The sequence below is a fragment of the Phalacrocorax aristotelis genome, chromosome 24 (assembly GCF_949628215.1).
Source record: "Phalacrocorax aristotelis chromosome 24, bGulAri2.1, whole genome shotgun sequence".
Lineage (NCBI taxonomy): Eukaryota > Metazoa > Chordata > Aves > Suliformes > Phalacrocoracidae > Phalacrocorax > Phalacrocorax aristotelis.
Genome location: NC_134299.1, coordinates 2,646,917 through 2,671,428, shown reverse-complemented (window position 1 = coordinate 2,671,428; position 24,512 = coordinate 2,646,917). Strand labels below are relative to the sequence as shown.

General features: G+C 44.6%; 1 protein-coding gene across 3 annotated transcripts in view; it reads left to right on the top strand.

Annotated features, from left to right (window-relative positions):
* The window catches only part of UNC5D (unc-5 netrin receptor D), a 179,881-nt gene extending 156,186 nt beyond the window's left edge, over positions 1-23,695 (top strand). For all 3 annotated transcript variants that reach the window (XM_075074515.1, XM_075074514.1, XM_075074513.1), the window contains exons 11-16: positions 7,519-7,687; positions 9,377-9,604; positions 13,106-13,255; positions 18,314-18,478; positions 20,294-20,472; positions 22,666-23,695. In XM_075074515.1, coding sequence (XP_074930616.1) covers positions 7,519-7,687; positions 9,377-9,604; positions 13,106-13,255; positions 18,314-18,478; positions 20,294-20,472; positions 22,666-22,870 — 1,096 coding nt within the window. In that variant the 3' untranslated portion in view covers positions 22,871-23,695. The remainder of the gene's footprint in view (positions 1-7,518; positions 7,688-9,376; positions 9,605-13,105; positions 13,256-18,313; positions 18,479-20,293; positions 20,473-22,665) is intronic.
* The last annotated feature ends 817 nt before the right edge of the window (positions 23,696-24,512 follow it).

The following is a 24,512-nucleotide window of genomic DNA, read 5'->3' as shown; positions in this document are numbered from 1 at the left end:
CAAGGGTTCTGCAGAAATGAATTAAAATAGGTTAATTAAAAACAAGCAGCAAATTTTGCCTACTGTTCTCCTTTTTTGTGGATGGAAGCAGAGGCAGCGAACCGAACCGAAGATTAGCGCAGAGAGATTTTTCCTTCCTTCTTCTTTAAAGTGAAATTCTGTAAAGTGAGACAAAAGCAAACATTCTGGTTTTTTTTCCCCCATCAAAATACTGTCTTTTCTCCACGTAGTTGAGGCAAGGTTGATGTGTCTTTCACCCGCCTGAACCGGGTGGAGTAAACCAGACTTCTCTAGCAGCTGCAGCCTGCCCTGACACGCAGGGAGCCTTCTCTTACTGCCCGTGGGCTTCCGTGTTCCCAGGGTGGGAGGAGATGCTCTGTCGTGCAGAGGTCCCTGAACTGTGGATGACTGTTCATCGGGAGAGGCGCCATGCGTGGACGTGGAGGAAGGGTAAAATAGCGGACTAGGAAGAGAGGGTAGATTTTCTTTACTTCACAAGCTGGAGATGTATCGCCGTTGAAACTGAAGTAGCTCAAGTTGTAATTTCTCAATGAAACCTTGCCCGTGTCATATGGTAATCAGTGGAATTTAATGTATTACAAAAGTTAACCAGATCAGTGGATGCACGTGAGAAGGAAGTCCTGGGCTGTTCTTGCAGAGGTTTGAGCTCGCCGTAATAGGCGCCTTATGCTTCTTAAATGCGTGCGAGGGAACGAGGACCATATTGTTCAGCTTTAGGTTGTTTGGGCCTAGTGGGTCAGCTGTCACTTCTGATCATTTAGCTGTTGAGGTAGGTTGGTGTGAGAAGACACAGAGGAGCAGGGATGATACGGGGTCGGATAGAGCTGTGCTGAGCTCACTGTCACTCTGTAGTGACGAAAAAACCAAACCCTCTCTGCGCACTACAGATGCTGCGATGAGATTATAGGCTGGTTTTGCTGTAAATTGATACAGTCCTCTGTGGAATGAAAAACTCGTTGTATCCTAAACAGAAATCAAATTCAGCTTTGAAAATTCTTTAGTGTCTCATGTAACCGAACAAACCAGTGATGGGACTGGAGGTCCCTCCAAAAACACGCCAAACCACAAAGTCCCAGGGACACGTATATGCGCTTCAGTGCAGAGATCCTCTAGGATGCTTCCTGCAGCTAGAATTTCCTAAAGAAGAGCTAAAGGACTACTTACAGAGGAAAACAGCTAAGCTCAACCTTCAAACGCCATAAGCACGCTTTGATGCTGGCAGAAAGTACAGGTTATTGATGTTTGTGAAAGAAACAACAAAGCTATTGATTCTGGCCCAAGCGAGAATTAGAGTGAAATGTCTCTTGCCTCCTTGCATAATTCTGACTTCGTAGTTAAGCCAGAAAGACTAAGCAGAGCTACGCTGGAACGGAGATCACCGGTTTGTTCCTTGAACCAGACCGCCTCAGGTGCGGCACTGAAGTTCGTTGCAGGCTGCAGGGAATTGCAGCTGGTGGGTGGTTCTCTGCAGCTAGAAATTGCCGCTTGGCTACGGGGACTGGGACGTGTAGATCTCAGCACGGTTGGCTGGGGGATCTTCTTGCTAGTTGTATCCAGCCAAGAATCAGCCAGAGCCCGTAGGTAACTGAGGTGGGCGGGCTCCTCGCCCCTAGGCCGTTGCTAACATCCCCCGTCCCGAATTCTCCCCACCAAGGAGGCAGCTCAAGTGTATCTCTTCAAAAAAGGCAGAACAGCATTTCCGTAGGTGCGGCAGCAGCTCTGTGCGGATCCCAGCACCGAAACGCTTCAGGGTTCTGCTGGAGATTGCCTGTCCGTTCAGAGCAGCCTGCTCTGAGCCCCACGTGCTCGTTACGGGGGAGCTGGCGCAAGGGTCAGCGTGTGGCTTTTGTCTTTGAAACGCTACTGCTCCACGGGCACCTGCTGCCAACGTGCATGCCTAAGGAGGTGTTAGAAGTGAAAAATAAATCTAAAAACACATGCTGCAATCCAGTTAGATGGTTATGAAGGAGAGAAATGATTGGCAGCTGCAGCAGAGTAGCTGGGCTTGCTGGGGTCTAGAAATGAGATGAGAACAGCTTGCACAAAATCACTGGAAGCACTGACCCCTCTGACACAGCGTGACCCCCCAGCTTTGAGCTTCCCTTTCCACAGGGGGAGCGTAACGCTCCCGTTTAAAAAAAACAATTGTAAGAAAAGGAGATGTTGGAGAGAAGCAGGCTGAAAAGCAGCAAATTGTGGTTATTATACGCTGAGCCCTATGAGGAGATCATTTCTGCTTAGTGAGCACACCAAGGACAGTATCTCACCCCCCCCCAGATTACCACGTACCTGATGCTTTTCAAGTAAAAGGGGGGAAACCTTGTCACGTACTTAAGGAGTTGGGTCTGCTTCTATGTGTGGCTTTTAAATGTTGTGGTCACATGCTTATGAAAAAGAAGATGCTCTTGAATGCAGTGGAAGGTTCGATATTCCAGGCAGAAAGGGCTGCTAACCCAGTCAGCTACTGACAGAGCCTACGGACCGGGTGGGGCGATACGAGGCGTGGGCAGGCGTTTGGGATCCTGGGCTCTGGTCCCAAGTATGTTACTCACGCACTCTGAAGCAGTAAGCAGATTTGTTGCGGTTCTCTTGCATGCCTTTAATGCATGTAAAGCTCTATAAAATATCCTGTGTGAAAACCGTGCCCAGGAGAAAAATGTCAGTCTGCAATTATTCGGATAATAGAGTGTCCTTGGTGAACGCGGTCGGTATTCCATACCCCAATAACAAGGTTAACAGAGCTGTAACTGAAGGCAGAATCTGCCCTGAAATATTTGTACTTCTCCTGATCGACATTTTTTTTCTATTTCTCCTTTCTCACGAACTTTTTCTCCTCCACTATGCTCTACACACTCTCATTTTAGTAGTAGTATGTTCCCAGTACCATACTGGTTGCCATGCGAGAGAAGGTGAGAATAGCCAAAGTGATTAAGGTGACCGTTTAGTCGCCTACAGTATCAACAATTTTTCTTCACATGTGCCAGTATAAACAGTAGAGGTTTGTGTCCCTGAATATACAGAAGGCCTCTCTGCGCTCTTCCGTCAAACATGAAGCTGGGCGTTGTACGGGTCTATCAGTGTGTTTGGTTGGTACCGTGCGAAACCAACTTCTGAGTGTAGATTGGCTAAACTTTGTAAATAGTGAACATGCCTCTAAATTCTAAATATTAGAAAAAAGTATAACTGAGATGCAATTACTATGCAAATACTGTAAAATAATGGTTTTCAGAGATTCCAACCATACAGTCAAAATAAAAGTGGGAGGATTAGAGTGGAAAAATAGAAGGAGAAAAGTGAGAGGACTGAGCCGGTCTCATGTTACTACTCCGCCCTGTTTTCTTTGTCTTTCTGTTGTGTAGGCCTTCGGCAGAAGTGTCGCGGTTCAGTGGTAACCGCACGCGTTTGGATGCACAATATGAAAAATGGACTGTTTCTGATGCGCACTGAGCCCCACACCTACACACAGTACTCGCACACCGGCGTTTGCTTACACAGAATGAAACCAGTCTCGCCTGGACTTAAACATATTTTGCAATTACATAATTTGAAAAAATCAGAGCTTCATAAATGTATGCATTTACACGCAATGCGGGAAATGCAACAAATAATGTACCTTTGTTTTCCAAAGGCAAGATTTTCTCATCTCACAAAAGCAACCCACAGCAATAGAATCCATTTCAGCTGTAACTGCAGGCTTGATGGGTATAGAGTTTAACTATCACGCTGTTCCTTTTTTAAATTGATTTTTTTAAAACCATGAATTTATTTTGCTGTTTTTCCATTGCGTTCATTTGTACGAGTGTCAGTGCAAAGGGAAGGGGAAAAACAGTATTTCAGTGTCTGCAGCAGTCTTGGAAGTATTTTTGCCATCCAAGGAGTGAACTGCCATGAGAACTCCAGACTCAAGGCACAGAGGTGTTCATTACCAGAGGGTCTTTGCTTCCCAGGTGTCGCGGTTCATTTAGGAGCCCGTTATGCCATCAGGTTCTCTGTTGCAGGTGCTTATGATAAGCCACTGGGAGGGTAAATAGTGAAAGGCAAATATTAAATTCTTCTCTGACATTCGTTTCGTCCAGCACAAAGTGGACACTCAGCATTGGTTCCTCGCCACTTCCTTGCTTCGCCCGTTAACCTTCCCACTGTTCCCCCGTGGCCTCTTGATGGAGCAGTGCCTGGGGTGGAGCGCAGGCTTGGTGCTGCCGCGGCTCGGGGCCGCTGCCCCCCGCGTGGCGCCGCCCGCCACGGTCCCAGCACCGCCTGCTTCCCCGGGCGGGGGCCGCGGGGGCCTGCTCCCCCTCGGGAGGCTGGCCTCGGGTACCAGTGTCCCTCCAGCAGCAATTGCTAAATGAAAATGAATCTCTACACACAGGAACCAGCTTTAGTAGTGCTTTGTAGAGGGCAGAATATTGTGGGGTGAAATTCCTAATGGGTCTTTCCAGTGTAGCACTTTCAGAAAAAAACATGTTATTTAATTTTTGCTCACCAAGAGTGACTCTCTTTCTTCTTTTACTAGAAACCTTACAGACCTTTGGTTTTGATGGATTTTGGATTTGAGGGGACAGCTCTGGTTACTGATTTGTTTTACCCTGTCACATTTGGTGACGTTTCCCTCTCCCGCCTTGCCCGATAACCGGCGGGGAACTGCAGGACAGGCTGAACACTGCATCAGTTATTACACAGAAGGACTCTTGCTACTGGCAACAAGTGTGAGAGTTCCTCTAATTAACTGATTTCAGTTCATTTGGCATTAAATAATTCCCATAACTCCCATATGTTTGTCCAATATGGTGTGCAAGGGGAATGAGTCTCTAACAGCAATTAAATAGCTCCTTTCCGACTAGCTCACCGTTGGTGGGTCACGTCGCGCCCGCCGCGGTGTACGGAGCCAGCAGTTATACGGCGTGACCCTGGAAGTCTGCCAGGGCTGTGGCCAGAGCCGACGCTATTTCAATGACTCTGGCTTTTTTCTTTTAATTTTTTAATTTTTTTTTTTAAATGAGGTGGGTGGGAGGGCACTTTGTAGACTACAGCCGTGGTCGCCCAGTCGTCTTTCACACCAACGTTGCTAGGTTGCTACCAGGACGTTCCTACTACTGTTATTTCTTTTTGTATCTTGTATATTGGTGGTTTGTTTCATTCTTGATGCTTGAAAAAGTTGTTGAGGTATTTCTGCTTGGAATTGCCACCAGTAGCATAACTCAAACGCTGGACTCCTGTCCCCTGAGGGTGTTGTGCTGAAAACAGAATAACCTGTATTTTTCTCCCATTACTGAAGAGGAATAGTCAGGTTTTGTGCCGGCGGTAGAAGTTCCCCCACCCTCCCCGTACTTTACGCGTTTGTCAGCAGCAGGCACTTGGCGAGAGCCGGGTTAGCAATGCCCCAGCCAAGTTCCACCGCGAGGGTTTGCTCTGCGCGCTGGAAACACGCTTTTGGTCCCCCCTTCCTGCAGCTGCAGCAACACAGAGGTGGGGAAGCAGCCGCCGCCGAGGAACAGCAGAGAGGCGGCAGATGAACTGAAAAACTTACGGACAAATAAATACGTGCCAAAGCAGGCTTGAGGGTTTCTAATAATTCTGAGATATTTTTGGTTGTATTTGTAACTAACTGCCTGATTTCTTTAACTGGGCAGAGAAGTGATGTGGGGTAACTGCTGGAAGGTTTTGTTTTTAAGGACATCAACCGGTAGTAAAGGATGGCAGTGCTTGGTGTTAAGTGGTGGGATTTTGCGCAAAAACAGTGTTTTCCTAGCAATGGGAGGAGTTGTGAAAAATTGTTATTCATAGGCATAAGCAGAAGCAAATAGTTCTTTGCCTGACCTGTCTGTTTAGCGTCATGCTGCCACCAGGTCACCACAGCGGCCGCGCGCGGCTCTGCCCGTGGCACCGCGTGGCTGCGCGCGGCCGCAAGCGCTGCCTGCGCCGGGCTCCTCCCGTCCCCTGCTCAGGGACCACGGCAGCGGCTTCCTGCTTTGATAGGGTGGGTTTTTTTTAGCCTAAGAATCCTACAACCACTTAGACGCACTGAGGCTTGGGGAGCATTTATTATGATGATACTTGAGAAAGAAAAAGCAGAATTGGCCTTTTTTGTTGGCATGGCGTGTCTTTTTTTTTCCAGTCTTCATCTCACAGACACTTGTGCGTGGAGTCTATAGCAAGGGGCATCACTGAAGTTGTTGAAACTTCCCAAGTCTTTAGCAAGAGTGGCATTTTTTAATGGCATTTTCAGCGCACCTACTGCTACAATTATGCTGCGAATGCTACCCCAGGTGGTGCTAGATGGCTGTGCAAAGTCAATTTGCAGGATTGGAATCTGATTGATTTACGCGCAGGGCTGCACGTAAGTGTGCCCAGGTGACAGCTACATTCACTTAAATGTGTTAGCCAAGTCGGCTTGGGTAACTTGGTGTTTACCAGCGGAGCCGTGACGCCTCGGGCTCAGCACAGGCACTACGGGGTGGTTTGGTTGCTGCCACGCCGCCGTCGCAAAGCTCGAAGGGCAACGTTGTTGTGGCTTCTGACATGGCAGTCCAAGTATAGCCTGACTTTTAAGCATGGATTTCCCCTTATGTATAGCCTTGCTTTATTATTATATAACCTTATTTATAGAATCATGGAATCGTTAATGTTGGAAAAGACCCTTAAGATCATCGAGTCCAACCGCTAACCTGTCGCTGCCAAATATCTCGGTTGAGGTTCTTCCCCTTATTTTTTTCTTGGAAACACCGTTTGCTTTAATTTGAAGTGTTAACTGCATGTCTAGTAATTGGAAAGCCAAAAATTGGGATCATACAACCCAGACGAAGGATTACAGTGTTAAAAAAAACCCCAACCCAAACCCCAGCGTAGGTGATTACGTTCGGATTAGCTGAATCCCTAGACTTCAGTTGTGCTGACGGGGGTCTCCGGTGACTGTAGCGGCGCCCACATGCCCATAGCAATGGTGCAGGGTTCTAAATTTAAGCCAAGAGGTTCTGTCCCTGATGTCTGCTATAAGTTACCGCTTGTTCATCCTGCAGAATATAAATGTGTTTTCAAACCAGGGAGATCACACTCAATCTGGAAAAATTTATGAGGCTGTGTTTTTAAACTATAATTTGTTTTATCTTCACTACTGTGAAAATATTGTTGATGACAGTCTTTGAAGGCAGAATTAGATGGTAATATTACCAGCTGGTGCATAAAGCAGGGCTTACTTGCATAGAGTAATTTCAGTGTTGTATTTGGTTTAAGCAAATTGAAATGTATTTTAAAGACCAGAACCCTACACTGACCAGCCAGCGGTGTGAGCAGATGTTGCCTGGGAGTTTTGTTGCATCACCAGCTACTGCTTCTATGTGAAAATTAGCACAGCGATTGGCTTGCTTATCCTTTTCTGTAACAGATGAGTGAGGGGCTTAGATTTTTAACTAAAATATTTTTAGATTTGCAGTTAAAGAAGATTTTCACTCCTTATTAAAGAGCCTGACAGACGTTATTGTCTCTTCCTCCCACACAAAGCCTACAGACGGAAGGCACAGCTGTTCTTCTAGGACCAGAAGTAACTTGTGGCCCCTCAGATCTGTCTGTCAGCACTCCGTTTGCCTTGACAATACCACACTGCGCAGAAGTAAATGCAGAGCACTGGAATATTCACTTGAAAAAAAGGACACAGCAAGGAAAATGGGAGGTAAGTGTAGCCTTCTGCTCCCACTTGAAGGGCCGTACTAACAAACAATGGAAACATGATTTCTCTTATTCGTGCAGGCACAGGTCAACGATTACGTAAGTGATAGAAACAGTCATCTTAAATAAAAAATTTTTTAAAATGTTTTGCATTACATTAGGAAGCAGCTGAACTATTTTCAACTGTTTTACCAAGATGTGCAGAAAAGGGTCACCTTTATGATCTAGCCCAGGTGACATGAGCAAGAATTCATTTTCTCAGATCACTTAATGATGGAGCCAGTACCCATTTATTTTTAAAAAACGTTGTTTTGGTAGATCATAGCTACCAAAGAGACTCATGTCAGAGCAGATCATCATATCCACACAAGAATTTATCATGCCATAAAGGAAGTTATGGCACTGGTTAAGAACATACACTTCAACTTTAAGTTGTTTTTAACCTAGAAGGGTCCTGCTGAGTTAAGAATCTCGTCTCTTCGTGTGTGTCATTTTAATGGACATTCAGTGGTCACCCTGGGCTCATAACCTCTGAAGCATTACTGTACATTAAAGGAAATATTTTGCTATTTTAGTTGAAAGCCTATTTTCTAATCCCAATTTACTGGGGAAATTAAGCTTTGTGCATTTGTGACATGGGCATTCTATCATTTGTGTCTGTCCACCTGCATTTTTTAAGCCCACTGGCCATCTTCATCTGAAACTGCTTGATAGGCAGCAGTCTCAAATGTATTAAACTTCCTGCATCATCTGGGGAGAGGCACTGATAATACTCCTGACGGGGTGGCTAAAGCACGAACCAAGCTGTTATTCAACCTTACAAAAAATCCACACAGGGTGGAAAGGTGCTGAGTTTCCCACCTATAAAGTGTTCACAGTACATGTTATTAGAACCGCAGACCCCGGTAGCTAGACAGAAATCCCTAGTCACGCAGATGTTATTGAACTGCTGCTGGACCTGTTTGCTTCATTGCATTGTGAGGGGGAAAAAGAGTAGTTAGAACCCACGTGGATACCATAACTCACGCTGCTTTTCCTCCCCGAAACCACTCTGTTGTGTGTTGCTCTCATTTAGACCGTTTCCAGCACAGCGTAGCCTTCCTACTTCAGATGCACTCAGCACTCAGTCAGCTCCATCGGTGTTGGTTACAAACACCCTGGAATTAATGAGGAGCGTAACGCCAGGCTGCAGCCTGCTCAGATACCTCATCTAATGATGCCGTAATGCAGAACCGAGCCTGAAGGGCGAAAGAGTGGGATAGGTAGTTTTTTGATGAAGGTAAACACAACCGTAATGGCTGTTCTGAAAGGAAGTCAAATACCAGCTATTGTTCAAGGTTTGCTTATTGACTTTAATCTTCAAGGTAATTTCTTAACTTGACATTGGGGAAAAAAATTAGCTAGAAAGTCAAGAGCACTTGGGAAAAAAGATGCTAAAATTGCTTACGCATCATCATTATTACTATAAGCTGTACATATTGAATTCTGCACAACATATTGCCATAAATCCTATTGCTGACTCAGGGCTAAATGGGAGTATTTACTCATACAGGTAGTCTACATCCTCCCCTTCCCTGAGGCCAACATGAGCAAAGAGTTTGCAGACTGGCTCTCAGAAATACTTTACGTTCCAGTTGAATAAAAAGGAACAAATAATGTCATGACTTCTATTGTCCTGACTTTCATTTTGCAGGAAGTGATGTCTGTGGAAGAGGAAACTACTTCTTGCTACTGCCTGTTGGATCCTTATGCCTGTCACATTCTCTTAAACAGCTTTGGAACTTATGCTCTTATTGGAGAACCGATCTCTGACTGTGCCGTTCGACAGCTGAAAGTCGCGGTTTTTGGCTGCCTGTCTTGCAATTCTCTGGATTACAATCTGAGAGTATATTGTATGGATAACACACCTTGTGCATTTCAGGTAAATGGTTTTGCTTCGTTAATTCGGTTTTAGTTCTTTTTCTGTAGAATACTAACAGTCCTTTATTCCTGGGGATAGTCCCTGGACAACAGCAATAGTCCAGAACTCAAACAGATGACAATACTCTTATTTTTTTATATGCCAGTGCTGCATGACTTACTTTTAGTCCCTTAATTTCTCTGCACTGCTGTTTCACCTGTGGATTTACACTGCTTTAGGACAGCCTAACTGTCTCTTCGGTTTTTGCCAAGCAGATGGAAACCCACCCTGCCCACGGTCTAGACTAACCAAAAACCACGTAGCCATGGTTCACGCAGCACAGAGCTGCAGCTGGTAAGCAGAGAGTGGTGTTAGGCTGGGCTCGGTGCCTTGGCTGCTGTGTGGGCAGAGCCAGAGCTTGCTTGTGTCTGGAGCTGGGTGCTGCTCCACCACAAGCAGAAAATGGAGGTCATTATCATTTGATGTATAGTATTTATCATGCTCGTTACCCTGACACTGTCATTAGTCAGTTCAGGATTTCCTCTCCTTCCTACAATTTGAGCAAGGAGGAGATTGCTGTACCGTCTCTCTAAACAAAAATTTAATTATAATTGTGCATTTTCCCTTTAAAAAAAAAAAAAAAAAACAAAAAACGAAACAATCCCCAAGTGGCAATTAAAATTGGAATACCAAGACAAAACAATGAAATTCACTGGCTTTTGCAGCCTTAGGAAACTCATAAGCTTTAACAAAATGGTTTTCTTTTGGGAACTGAAATACAGACAGTTGTGACAGATAAATTTTTGCTTCCCTTTCCTATCGTACAGAATAGAAACATGAATCTTAATGAAGCACACACTAATGTCTATCTGCTTCTAATAAAAGCAAAACCACGGAAAGGATTGTTAAAGATTTACAATAGCTTTGTAATTGTACCGCTTAGAGCACTTACACAGCTCGTGGGTTACCAGTATTTTCCTGGATGAGGCTGCCTGAAATTCCGAGGCCCAGGTTCCTCCTTAGGCGTTTGGGCACGCACACAAGTAGCCGTGAGGCGTGCACTCAGGTAATACAAACCCGCGTTGCCTGGCGCCGCCCCGCCTGTGTGCGGTCAGCCTTGTGCAGCAGGTTTCTAAAAACATGTCTAAAAACCTTTGGAACTTTCAAATATAGAGCAAAAAACTCCCACAAAACTCTGCAACGCAACTCTGAAAGAGGCCCGCAAGAGGGAAATGAGATTAATCCTGCTCAGAGCAACCATTTATTTATTTCACACTGGTGCATAGCATGGGGCAGTCTCTTTCAGCGACTCATTCATGCTGGATTTTACCTTCAGTATATTAAATTTAAAAACCCCACAAAAGCCCTCACCCATAGCAGCCTGGTTTGACTGTACCATGTTGTTTCTCAAATTATTGTGACATTCAGCAAAACAATGAAGGAGACTGGCTTATTTTTTTTCTTAATGCGCATTAAAATAAGTAAGATTTCCAAGTTACGTGTTGCTTTTCTGTAGAAAATCGTTATAAGAATAGTTACCAGTTTTCCACATTCACAGAAATTAAACAGTGCGTTTGTATGTAATGAGACAACTGTATATTTATGAAGCTCTACTTCCTCTAGAAGCATGCTGCATCAGCTTCGTGCTAGCGTAAATATTGGTCGATAATAATTGGGAAAAAAGCAGTGGTGAACATGGAAAATACAGATCGTTTTGTTGTGTTTTTTGGATCAAGGATCGGCGTTGGGCTGCCAAGGTTGGCCTGCCACTGTTAGTCCTTTCCAGTGCCGTCCTACGGGGGATGCAGAGTTCCTTGATTTTTATACTTTGTCCCTGTGTGAAAACCCACCTTAATTTTCTAACCGACGACTCTGCCCGTTGTGCAGTTCCTAGTGCCTTGGGAAGCTCTTGGCTCTCGAAAGATAAACAGGGTCCTTTGTATTTTGCCATAGTCCCGCTGACACTTGTGGAACTAAGGACCGTGTGCGTTATTAAGGGCAGAGCCGCATTTATCCAACTGCGGTACATTTTAAAAGAATTCCAACCCATTCAGGGAATTTTCAAAACAGTTATGAAATAAGCTACTCCCTTTGCAGTTGAAAATCAAAACCTAAAGTCTCCCTTCTTATTCCTTCTCTCGCACAAACCCAGCCGTCAGGAGTTAAAGCGAACTGAACGCCTGTAAATTGGTTCATACTAGAAATCCATTATGACAGTTTCAGAAAGCTCCAGCAGTCATTATATTTTCAGAAGGTCACATGATTCCAGTAGCTCTTCTACCAACAACTTTGCTATTGACAAGCACTAAACCTCTGCGATGTACACATATTTTATATAATTTATGTGGATAAAAAAAGGTAATTTTGAAAGACTGCTTGCTAGCTGATTTTTAAAGACTTCTGCAAGCTTTCCTTCCCCACTAGTGTTTTTGCTGTAACAGTACAGGAATAAACAATGCATAAGTAAGTACAGGCAGGGGTGATTTTTTTACTATTATGTTTTAAATTCACAGAATTATATAAAAATTTATGTTGGAAGAGACCTCTAGAGGGCTGTAGTGCCAATTCCTGCTCAAAGTCAGCCCTTCCAGGATTGCTCTGGGTCTTGCCCAGTAGTTCTGAAAACGTCCAAGAGAGGAGAACTGAAACTGGAGCGTTTTGTGTACGCTCGGTGCATTCATGTCAGCGCTCTCTACGGTCCCGAGAGGCCTTGTCACCAAACTGCTGTCGACTTAATCCGTAACTGAGTCACTGGTCACCAAGCACGCCTCGTGGCCTGGCTCTTTCAGTACCTCGCCGAGCTCCGTGCGTCAGGAGTCTCAGGGACACCAGGCACAACCTGTAGGAGTTCTGTATTCAAAAGCTTCATTAAAATACCCAGGATAGTTGTGTTATTCCAGAACAGAAGAGGGACTAAATTACAATGATGTCGCAGTTTGACCAGTTTCCCTTTTCCTCTCTGGAGGGAAATAGCTTTACCTGGACGTGGGCTGACCCGGCTGTGCTTCCCTCCTCCTGCTGGTGGGAGCGGGCGCTGGTACTGGACCGCCAGTGAACTTCTGCTTTGGAAAAGCGACCCTGTGGGGTGAAATAAAACAGTAACAATCAAACATGAGTAACTTTCGGTAAAAAAGAAAACTGGCTGGCTTTGGCTTGAAACCCCGAACCGTGAAGGGAGCCGCTGCTGTGTCGCTACACCCTTGAAGCGCCCCTCTCAGGCTCGGCGCCCCCGGTCTGCGGTTGCGTGGTGTTGCTGCGGAGGGGCCAGCGCCAGAGAGCAGTGTCACAGGTACCGTCGTTGGGCACTCGGGAGCGGAGCTGACAGTGCCCAGCCGCCCCTCCAGCTCCCATGGGGAAAGGGAAATGCTGGTGCCCATCGTCTGGCCCGTGAGAGAAATACTCCGCTGCTGTACCCTGATAACGCTGTGGGTGAACCAGGCACCTTTCAGAAGGATGAATTTTCGTACAATTTGGTTATTTATTCCTAACACCGAAAAAATTCTTTCCTCCTCTGTGTTGCAGGAAGTGGTTTCGGATGAAAGACTCCAAGGAGGACAGTTACTGGAGGAACCAAAACTCCTGCATTTCAGAGGGAATACCTTCAGTCTTCAGATATCTGTCCTTGACATCCCTCCTTTCCTTTGGAGAATTAAACCATTCACCGCATGTCAGGTACTTGTCAGTTCTACCCGTTTTCATCTGAATTCAGAGAAAGTCAGCATTTTCGTAGGCACAACCCAGATGAGACAATGGTCCCTTTTATTTTTGAAAGGTGTGGTTTTAATCTCTAGAGTATGGAAAAACAACGCACTGTCTTATGATTTTGACAAACACAGATCTGGTATATAACAGAATACTTTAAATTTTTCATTTTACAAAAGAGGCAGCTTGTACTTTGCTGCCTCCAACAGAAGGCCAATATTCTTGTTACAATTTATCACTCATGAAGATGTTTTTCATATCTTTGTCATTCCGATTTCAATATAACTATGAATAAATGGCTAAAAATGACATTTAAATGTAAGCATTTAAATGTCATGAGTTCAAATTGCAGCACGTATATAATAAGAATTAGAACTGAGAAAGAGCAAATTATTTTGTCTGTCCTACATTAATCGAAGAGGCTGTTAAAGACAGGAAAGTAAAAATGAAAACAAAAGAGGAATTCCTAAGCATATTGGTTACTGGAAATCATAAGCAATGTGCTGGCACATGGAGTGGGCTGGTCTTCTAAAATACAGAACTTACTTAATTAGACTGTATAGTCTCCCGTCTCCCAGAAGCATATAGAGAGACAGTTATCTCTCATTCCGTATTTTGGCAAAAAAAGTAGTTTTAAATGTATTGCCACGTTCTTCAAAACATGAGCGTAATGGGCTCGGAAATCCATAAACCCTGATCTACATCCAGATAAATTCTTGTATCGTGAAGACTATAAGGATAATTTATGCCACAGCTTAAACACTGAAAGAAACCACATAATTTTCAGCTTTATGTGAAGATGCTTGCTTTTAAAGGTTTTGTTTATTCTACTCAATTGCATTTTAAAAGACAAACTGATCAGTGCTAGGAAGCCCCACTACTTTATCAAATACCTATCAAAACTAGTACCTTCCTGAGCAGTAAAAAAAATCATGGGAGTTTGCTCTTAATACAACAAATTGAGTTTTGCCTTGCACCATATTACAAGCACAGCTCCATACTTTGATTAATTTATTGCCTCTTGAGCCCTTGTCCAATTCTGGAGAATAGATCTGCATGACGGACTAAAATTCAACCTCAAAGCACCATTTAGAAAGAGTGTGTTTTCTGAAAACTGCTCTCTAATAACTGTTCAATAGATTTGGACTACAAATACGTATCGTTACCCTACATCGACCTCCTCTGACTGCTTTAGGAGGCAGACAGGACACTGTCCACAGGCCCATCATGCAGAATGTGTTTTAGTTAAATGTCCAGCGCGCAAGAGAAAACAAATCAGGAAAGTTTAAAATGACCGTGTCTTGCCATGGCGACTGCTTCGAAAACACCACGTCACGTTGGTGACAAATTCCCATGGCTTTTCTTGCAGCAAAGCGACTTCTTTAAATAGCTCTAGTAATAGAATATAAAACTATTCAGAGACGAACGCTTGCACTCCCCTACATTAGACACAGCAGAAATTACTGTTCAAATCGTTTGCTAAGACCACTGCAGAACGGCACTGCGCTACGTGCGGAGGAGGCGGCCGTAAGCACCCACGTAGTCCTGTGGGATGGTAAATTAAAACTGGCCTGCAGAAAACCATGCTTCCTGTGCCGTCTGCAGAGCGCTTCGCCGGTCACCAAAGGTGTTGCTGCTCTAGCCTCCGTGTTTCTTCATAGTTACGCGTTCGGGAAGGATTATTCCTGCCTGATAATTTCTGGACTACTGTTATTCCTTTGGGGCGTTACCTCCTCTGCTGGCTGCGAGTCCCTGGTACGTGCCCAGTTCTGGGAGCGACTCGGAGGCCTCAGAACACCCTGTGTGCGGTTCAGCGCTTCCCTTAATGCTGCGCATGACTTCTATGAGTAAATATATTGCTTATGGCCTATCAAACTCCCGTATTTCTGTTCTCTGGTGGCAAACAATAGTCTAGAGTTTCCAGTCAAAGCTGAACCGCGGGGCGCTGTTCAGCAAGGCATGACAGCCAATGCAAATTTCTCCATATTAGTCTTCACGCGTCGCAAGGACCTCACTTTGCTGAACCTAATGCGAGTGGCTCAGTCCAAAGTAGTTATTAAATTTATTGCTGCAAGATAGACACAAAAAATAAAAAAGTGAGACGAGGGAGCTGTACCCTGCAGAAGACCGCGTAAGGGCCGAGCTTGCCGTAGGGCCGGCGCACGAGGGCAGACCCGCTGAAGCAGCCGCTCGGGGTTGGAAAGAAGCACGTGCAAAACCTCTGCTGACAGAATGGTCTGACACAGGGCTGGTACTGAAGCCAATTAAATATTTACATTTTATAATTGAGTATAGTTTGGCTGACTTGGACAGCTGAGAAGTAATTGTTTCTAAGAGGAACCGCAGAACAACTTAAGCTGGCTTTGTGTTTGCCTCCCGGTGAAGTGTTTTGTGAATCGTCCCAACTCTGTTGACAGCTCTGATTCGGTTCCAGCCTCCTTATTCATAAAAGAATCTGTGTCTTCGTGTGGAGTTTCTTCCAGTGTTTACTTGTTTTCTCTCCTACGTACCGCACTTTAAAAACAAGCTGGCTGTTCTGGTTGTCGGGAACAACTGAAAAGAGCCTTTTGGTGACCAAATGAAACCGTTATCAGATCGTACGGTCAGGGAAGATTCATGTTAGCGAATTCTCAGATGAGTAAAGATCCTGCTTCAAGGCTTGAACAGATGAATGAATCATCATGTAGAACTGTGGCATAAAGCAGTTAATGGCAGGTGGCAGTCAGGATTTCTCTCGCCTGGGCTAAGTGCATTTGTTTGTCCTGGCCATCCTGCAGGAGCAGATGCCGAGCGCTTGGCATCCTTCCCTCCGTGTTCACAAGTAACTAGGGGGAACCCTTAAAAACTGGTTGGGTGTTAGAGCAGGGAGAGGCTGTGACGCGCATGTTAAGAAGCCAGACAGGCACCTTTGGGGGTTAAGAGCAGCTGTCTTCCTAGCAGCTTGCGTCTCTTGGAGGATCCAGTGCCTGCCTGTAGCTATGAGATGATTTACATTCCCTCTGTACGCTAGGAACTTAATTATAAAGGGAGAATAAAACTGAAAGCATTTCTGGAATACTTAAACACTCATCGTTCCACCGTGCTTTGCCCCCCTTTATTATGTTTCATACAATTCTTTTCAGCTGAGTGAGCCTTTCACTCTGAATGAAAGCAGAGATGATTACGCTGGAAAAATCTAATTACATTTGCTCCACTTCTAATATTTTGCTAATGTTTTCTTTATCGCTGGTGGTGTCTTGCTACTGCCACCAACTCAGGATCTGAACGGAGAGCTTTCATTACCACTTAGTGCATCATTACAGGCAGCCCAAGACGCTCAGTAAGAAGCAGTAAACTGCGTATCAGCGACGAGAGCAATGATCTTCTCCTTAGTTTAGTCCTGACCGAACTTCAAAGTGTAGGGCGAGGCTGATCCTGGAAGCTGTACGGTCTCAGACCACCAGCACATAGCTAATCTCTTCAGGGATGTAGGAAAGATCACAACCAAAGTGCCATAAAAGTTGCTTACAGGAAGGCAAAAGAGAAGAAATGCATGTTTTCTGAGGTCTGAGCTCTTCGGTGAGCTGCTGTACATAAACCGATCTTGAGTTAAGTGCACGGTTTACTTGATTTAATCAGCTAACTATGACAAGTGACTAGTTGGTGGTCACTCGGTTATAACTGCCAGTATTAGGTGCTGAAGGAATTACAGCTGTCTCTAGGCAGCACATTGTAAGTCCTCGTCTGTGTCACTTATTAACCCTTTATACAGGGCCAAAAGCGCAAGCAGAACGCATGCCCAGATTAAAATGGCAAATAGTAATAATTGTATTTTCTTTGAAGGATCAGCTTCACATGCCACTCAAATCAATTCTAAAATCTAAAAGTAGTGCTTGAGAAAGGCACAATCTGAAAATTCATATTCCTCCTCTAGAAAAACTAATGTAAAAATCTTTAAACTAGTGTTCTTGTGTTAGAATAATTGCTCGTTGAAGCGGTTTAATGCTGCCCCATAATCATATGGATGAATGCTTAGATAAACTAGAACGAAATATTACTATCAGTCTTTTTTTCTCTCTTACATTATTCTCCAGGTTGCCAATTCTCCAGTACTTTCCAATATTTTTAAATGAACAGAGAACATGTTTGGTTTAATTGTTGTTACTGTTTACATGCCTTCACGGCTAGTGTTGAACGCCGTAGTGGGTTTATAGCTGATGTTAGTTTGGAAATAAATAAATGAATAAATAAGTGTTCTGGAAGTGTAAAGAGAGGAGACCAGTAACAGAACTTTGGTATTTCGAAAGCATTTATAAAGCAGAAGTTAGCTGCCCCCTATGTACTTCTGTCTATTTCTGTACGTTTTTAGGAACTCAAAGCAACCAGAGATGCCCGAAATCTCTGATGATTAATTGCTGCAGTTGTCTATGTAGCATTTGATGAGGGCATTCATCCCATCAGTTGTCCCTGGCTGAAGTAGAGGAGTCACTGAAATAGTCACAGAATATAACAGGGTGAATCTAAGAAGTAAAACTGAGGCCGACCAGTGATGTGCAGTGGGCTGCACGTGACTGCCCAGGCAGGTGGGCGCTTTTAAATCCGGACGGACCATAAATATAGAAAATACATTGTCATGCTCTGTGCTGCCCTTGCTCGCAGAGGAAGTCCGGTTCTCGATGGGAAGTGCCTTTTTGGATGCTGTAGTACAAGGTGATGGCGAGGAGGCGCAGATTAGAGTAAGAGTGCTGAGCCCTGCCCAGGAGGAGGAAGTGAAGTGCATCTTTCTTACGTTTCATTTCAGATGAGAGCCTCTCATCATTTGTGTCACGGAACATCTAAGCTTTCAGTAAATGCAACATCTTAGAATTTCTCAACTGAATTGTCATTTATTAGTTGTGTCCCACTTTGAGGCTGCAGGGATGGCAGTAAAAAAGCAGTTACAGGGGAAAATGATGGATTTTTTTTTTCCTATTTCGCGATCGTCACAACCCCTCTCTCTCTCTCTCTCGCGCCTGCTTCCCCGTTCACGTGGGACACGCTTCTCCGCAGGAGGTCCCGTTCTCCCGCGTGTGGTGCAGCAGCCAGAAGCCGCTGCACTGTGCCTTTTCACTGGAGCGCTACACTCCCGCCACGACGCAGCTGTCCTGCAAGATCTGCGTCCGGCAAGTCAAGGGTCACGAGCAAATCCTGCAGATCCAGACATCCATTCTGGAGGTAAAGCGGTCTCCCTCCTTTTTGTTTTGTTTAGCTGCTGTGTGGTGTGAGACATGATCCGTCCCCGTTTCTGCCCTTTCTCCGTGTAGTTTCTTATACCCTGTCCAAAACCGTAACAAGTACATAAAGCCTTACAAATCCCATTTCCAGCAGAAATCAGAGACTTTAGGACGCTAACATTCATTTATAGTTGCGTTGGTGGTAATAGTTTTCTGGCAGAAGTTTCTGAGTAGCTTGCGGAGCATGGCGAGCTGAGAGCAGAGGCATTGCTGCATGCTCTTGGGCCACTGATGAGTCACTTCCAGAGCGTTCTTGTACGCGCAGAACGGCTCGCAAGGGCTGTGGCCGCACTCACAGGTGAAAGAAAGCAAACGTAGTCAAGCAGGGTGGCGATGTGTCCCACAGCAACGAAAACTCCAGCTGCTTTTCCCCCCCCCCGCCCTGATTACTGAGCATCTTTGTTGATTGATCCAGATTAGTATTTCTGGATTAAAGATATATGCCTACTGCTAAACACACTATGCAGAGAATGAGGCAACTACATAAGACGACCACAGACATCATGCTGTATAAAAACACCCTCAGAATACGGCCAAGTGTTTTCCCAGTTCCTTATTGTTATTTCATAAAAAACTTCTGTCATTCTCTATATATCTCAATACAATGTTGCTGCTGCCTGTTTCTTCCTCCCTCTCTCTTTTTTTCCCCCGCGAAGGGACCTATCTGTCCACAAGTCCCCAGAGCATGTTGCAATTCTGTCTTCAAATAGGTTTGCTAGTATGGAAGGCTTTCTCATGCCTATCTCAAAAAGTGATTGAAAGGCGAGGATAATTTCGCTGTAAAATAAATATATAAATAACAACTGAATACTTGATTTGCTCGTTGCTTCACAATTCCCTGGACTAACCAGGTAGCGGCACCTTATCTCACATGTGCAGGGTATGGAAATCTACTGTTGTTCTGCATATTTAATATAAACCGTCAGACCATGCGATATATCTACAGCACCGCTATTGCTGCGCATGGATGACTTTTGGGATGTGTCATAAATGTTATATGAAGACACTATAGCATCGTTATTTAATATTTATGCTGCCTTGCACTGGAAGGAATAATGCATGGAAATGTGACTCTGTGACACACGGCTGGTGTAATTTCATAGGAGAATAATGGGCCGGATCTACAAAAGATCCTGGCTTCCAAAGAGATTTTTAGTGTGGAAGAACTGAAGTACTTACAGAATTTAGGTGTTTTTTTTTAAAAAAAATCACAAATGGGGGATTTATGTGTCCATGTTTTAGGCTTAAGTGATTAAAGATTTAGAAACCCATACGCTTTTGTGGCATTCCATCTACCAACCACTGCTCTATTGGACTTCATCTGCAGCACAGAAATAAACAAAAGAGGAAACTTGTAGAGGGAAAATGACACTCTCTTAAATGCTTTATACAGAGGTTCTTGCGATGTTTTAGAAGTTCAGGAAAATACCTCTTATCTATTTAATTTTCTGCTGTCAATTCTACAAACGATGGCTGGAATCTCAGGCTCAGGTTTGATTCCTTCTCCCTCCAAAAGCAGACTCGAAACACCCCTCGGTATACGGAGACGGGCTCGCTGCGGGTCCAGCCCGCCTGCACGCCCAGCTGCGCCACGCTGGGGAGGCTGTGCAGAACGCTCGCCTGGGCCCCCCGTTTCCGCACAGGAGCAGATAACGGGACTCGGTGTTACTCCGTTACCATGCCGGCGAGAGCCGCCTACGGAGCCCAGGCAGACGGAATGCCCTCACTGACTGCTTTCCTTTTATATTCTGTGTAGAATGAAAGAGAAACCATCGCCTTCTTTGCACATGATGACAGCAACTTCCCCGCACAGATGGGTCCAAAAGCGTTCAAAATCCCCTACTCGATTAGACAACGAATCTGTGCGACGTTTGACACACCCAACGCCAAAGGCAAAGACTGGCAGATGTTGGCACAAAAGAACAGCATTAACAGGTAATGGAAGGCAATTCTGAAAGGTGAACATTTACATATGCAATGGGAATAATTTGCTGCTGTTCTGGGGGATTTTTGTCTGTTTGTTTGCTGGTGCTACAGACGTGTGCATCGTAATTACCATCCCTACTCTCAAAGATACGCTGTAGTTCATACATTCTTTTATGTACAAGGAGCTGCTGCCAACAGGAACTGCCCGCTCTGAATAAACCGTGTGCCCTGTCCTACCCCGTGTTTGCTTCTTAGGTCAGCTGCTTTGCTCTGGGCCGGACCTTTTCTGTACCCCCACGAGAGTGGGGTCTTGGTGAAGTGGGACAAGAGGATTTTGGTGCTGTTGTGTACTATGAAAGCAGTGGTTTACAGGACTCAGGAGGCTGCAGGTCCTCTCAAAAAGAGCACATGGCCTGTTGCCTTGGCCTCTGCCTACGTATTTTGTATTCCAAAACGAATCATACATTTTGCAGATTTTTTTTTAAGGAAAAGATAAAGTCATGCGCTACTGTTAGGAGTAATAACATTAGGATTAATAAAACTGAAAGATGCTGTAAAAACTAATTTACAATTACTTTGCTTCTTCTGCTTGGCTAAGTTAAATTGGTGGAGGCAGTTCACTCACAGAAGTATTTTCTGATGGTCGCCAATGCCATAAATGTGTTCCCAAGAGGGTAGAGGAATACTTAAATCAAACAAAATGACTTTTCATTGACTTGTTGCTCTGCATGGGAATCTCAGTAAAGCACACCTGAACCAAAGTAATTTATAGTCTGGCAGGTGTGAGAGAGTCAGAAACTTCTGCTTTACTTATCAGCATTTACCACCTATTGTCAGGCACGTCCAACTCCCCCGTTTCTGTTCCTCATGCTGGAGGAGGTGTCGTCTTTCTCAGGGAGCTGCGAGACAGTGAACTGAGATTGTGCTGGCTTGTGTCAGGCCAAATTTGTGTTAGGCCTTCAACTTTTGCTGCTGTGTTGGAGACCCTGGTAGGCCGTTGCAATATCTGTTTTTATAAAATCAAATTCATAGATAGAAAAAGGAAGTTGTTGAGCAGTTTAAGCAACCCAAAATGTCATTATAAAAGCCGATGGTAGAGCATAAATACTTGACTTCATAGATTTCCATGTATCTGCTGTACAGCATGATCCATTAGGGTCAGCGCGGTATTGCCCACATCTATTTCAAAACGGGCGGCTGCCACGCTATAGCTCTGATGAAGTCAAGGCATTACTTCACAAGAGCAACAGCCTGGCTTCAGCTCCCCAGTTCGGGCAGGAATCTGTCCTTTCAGCGCACTGGAACTCTCCATGTCACTGCTCCAAGGAGCTCCTTCACAGCTGGACTGTGCTACACGTGCACAAGCTGTTCACTGTACGGGAACGTTTGATCACCAGTAGAGATGAATGTGCTGAGGGAAGGTAATTAGCAAAGCGGGAGACAAAAAGTGGTATCTGCCTGGTTTTTGCTGATGGGTAACAGGCCGAAAATGGTCAGCAGCAAATGTTTCATACCAAACAGCAGCAGTCGGGTCCAGATTTCCTCTTCTGTGCTACAGGTTTGTCTGTTTCTTCCTCTGTTTATAGATACGTATCTGTATGTAATGCAAATGCTATAAATATCATTTATGTTTGTGACTGTGAAGGTAAGGCATTTACTTGGAGGATTGTGTCCAAAGCCACTAAACAGGAGGAGATATAGGGTAATGCGTTCAAGATAAACACTTTGTTTTAGCAAAGTCTTTGCAACTATGACCCCTGCAAAGTCCTAAATCCTACATATTAACAAAACATAAAATTACAGATTAAAAGGTGTCGTATCTCCACACAGTCACAAGCATCAGTTAAAATTATGCAATTCCTCTCCCTGACAAATACTTGCCAAGTTTACTAATGATGCTTTCCAGAACCGACTTGTTTCCTGAATTACATAGGAAGGTAGTGCTGGCCAGCATTTCTGTACCGCGGAATATGCAAGTCCCGTGTTCATTCTGCCTCCGCTGAACGGAGCGAGTGTCAGCTGAGGAATAAATGCACCGGGGTGTGCGCGTGAGGGCTCACACCACTCATCTCCTCTGGGTCTTGCCGAGGGCTTTTTGGTTTTTAAACTCAGCTGTAGCGCTAGGCTCTCTTACCTTCATGGTAGCTAGAGGCTGTACTGTTCCTCATCCTTTTTGTTTCACCTTTTCTCCCCTCCCTGTAGGAACCTCGCCTATTTCGCTACACAAAGCAGTCCCTCGGCCGTCATTCTGGACCTCTGGGAAGCCCGGCATCAACATGACGGTGACCTTGACTCCCTAGCCTGTGCCCTGGAAGAAATAGGAAGGACACACTCCAAAATCTCAGACATGACAGAAACTGAGATTGAAGAGCCTGACTTCAACTACAGCAGACAAAGTGGACTTTAGTCACTCTTTTCCACCTGAGAACTGATGGCCAGCTTTGACTATTACACTAGAGAATCTCTTTGGCAGGGAGGAAATAAGGGTTTCTGCACACTGTGTGTATGGAAACAGCCACTCATTGCCACAACGCGGTTTTCAGTTGGAGGAGCAGAAGCAGCCCTTTTAAAAATCATCGCAGTAGTAAGGAAAACACAAGCTTCTCCCTGTCCTCTCCCACTTAAAATTCACGTTTTAATGTCAAAACCAAAACTGCACGTCTGTCATTCCTGGGGCAGGAAGGAGTGAGATACAGAGCCATAAAAGCCGTAAATATTATGACATAATGTATTTAGGAAACAGTGATGCTAACATACCGCCTAGTGAAAATTGGCAAATATGATGCTGAATATTTAGAGCTACTAGAGGTTAATCCTAGTGTAAAGGTCTGTCTTCTTGGGGCCGTGACTCCCCTTTGTCCTGCATCTCTACCTTTCCACGCTTAAAGAGCGGGTTTAAACGGTCCTTTGATAGCATCGCGTCGTCACTTCGTATCTGCTACAGAAAAACTGAAAATCTGGCCTTATCCTGTTCCGATGTTTGAGGAATTAGAAGAGCTCATAGGTATTTAAGTGATGATATCAAGCGTATTCCCAAAAATTTATTTTAAAAATTCAGTCACTTAATGAATGTAACATTTGCTGCAGAGGTTTCCTGCCTATTCTGTTAAGAAAAGAACAGAGTGAAACCCTTCGCAGTGAAATCAGAGTGTGTGTGAGCGCGTGAGAAATTTTCCCAAGGTCTCGGTCTGCAAACTTTCACTTAGTCAAAAAAAGTTTCGGGGGGGGGGGGGGGGGGGGGGGGGGGATTTTAAGTAACCAAATGAACCGCAGGAAATTGCCAGCCCTATTTTAGCAAGTTTACACATTTTTTTTTATTACTTCATGTTCAGGGGCTCTACTAAGAAGTAAAGGTGAAGTCAATCAATGCAGTTTAATTTTGGTTTAGTTTCAGATCGAACCAATAAAGTCCACACGGTGCTGCCAAAAATTGGCTTGATTTCATTGTACAATATAAAAATTTGGCCGGCTATAAAGCTGGCTGTGTTACGCTTGGTTTAGTTACAAACATACCGCATTTACCACCAAAACCAGAATCTAACTAGAGAATTCTCCCCATTTTTGTTTTATCCATTTCATACAAAAATAATTTATTACTTCAACTGAACCAAAAAGAGAGCTGTCACTGTGAGTGTCCTGGTGGAACTGGTACTGAGCCAAATGGAAGCATTATTTTTACTCATGTATTCCTTAAATGAGCCAGGGTGCCCGTGAGCCCCGGCCCTAGGCTGGCCGTTTGGCGATGGGAGCACAGTCAGTGTAACGCGGGAACACAAACAAGACTGTAGGAGCTTTATGCGAATTCAGGAAATTGAAAACAAGCATTCTGGGGTCGGTTGTTTCCATCTTAACCCCCCATATTTGGCTGAGAGCAGCACGATAGGCCGCAGGGTCGGTACTTAGTGTGCAAATCTATAATATTCTGAAACTCTGTCTTTACCCAGGAATCCAGTTCTGAAAAGACTGATGAACAACTCTTCATGTAAGACTTTGCTTGTTCTCGCTGATCTGAAAGTGCCAATTTCATTGCTTTCCCAGCTCAGCAGGCT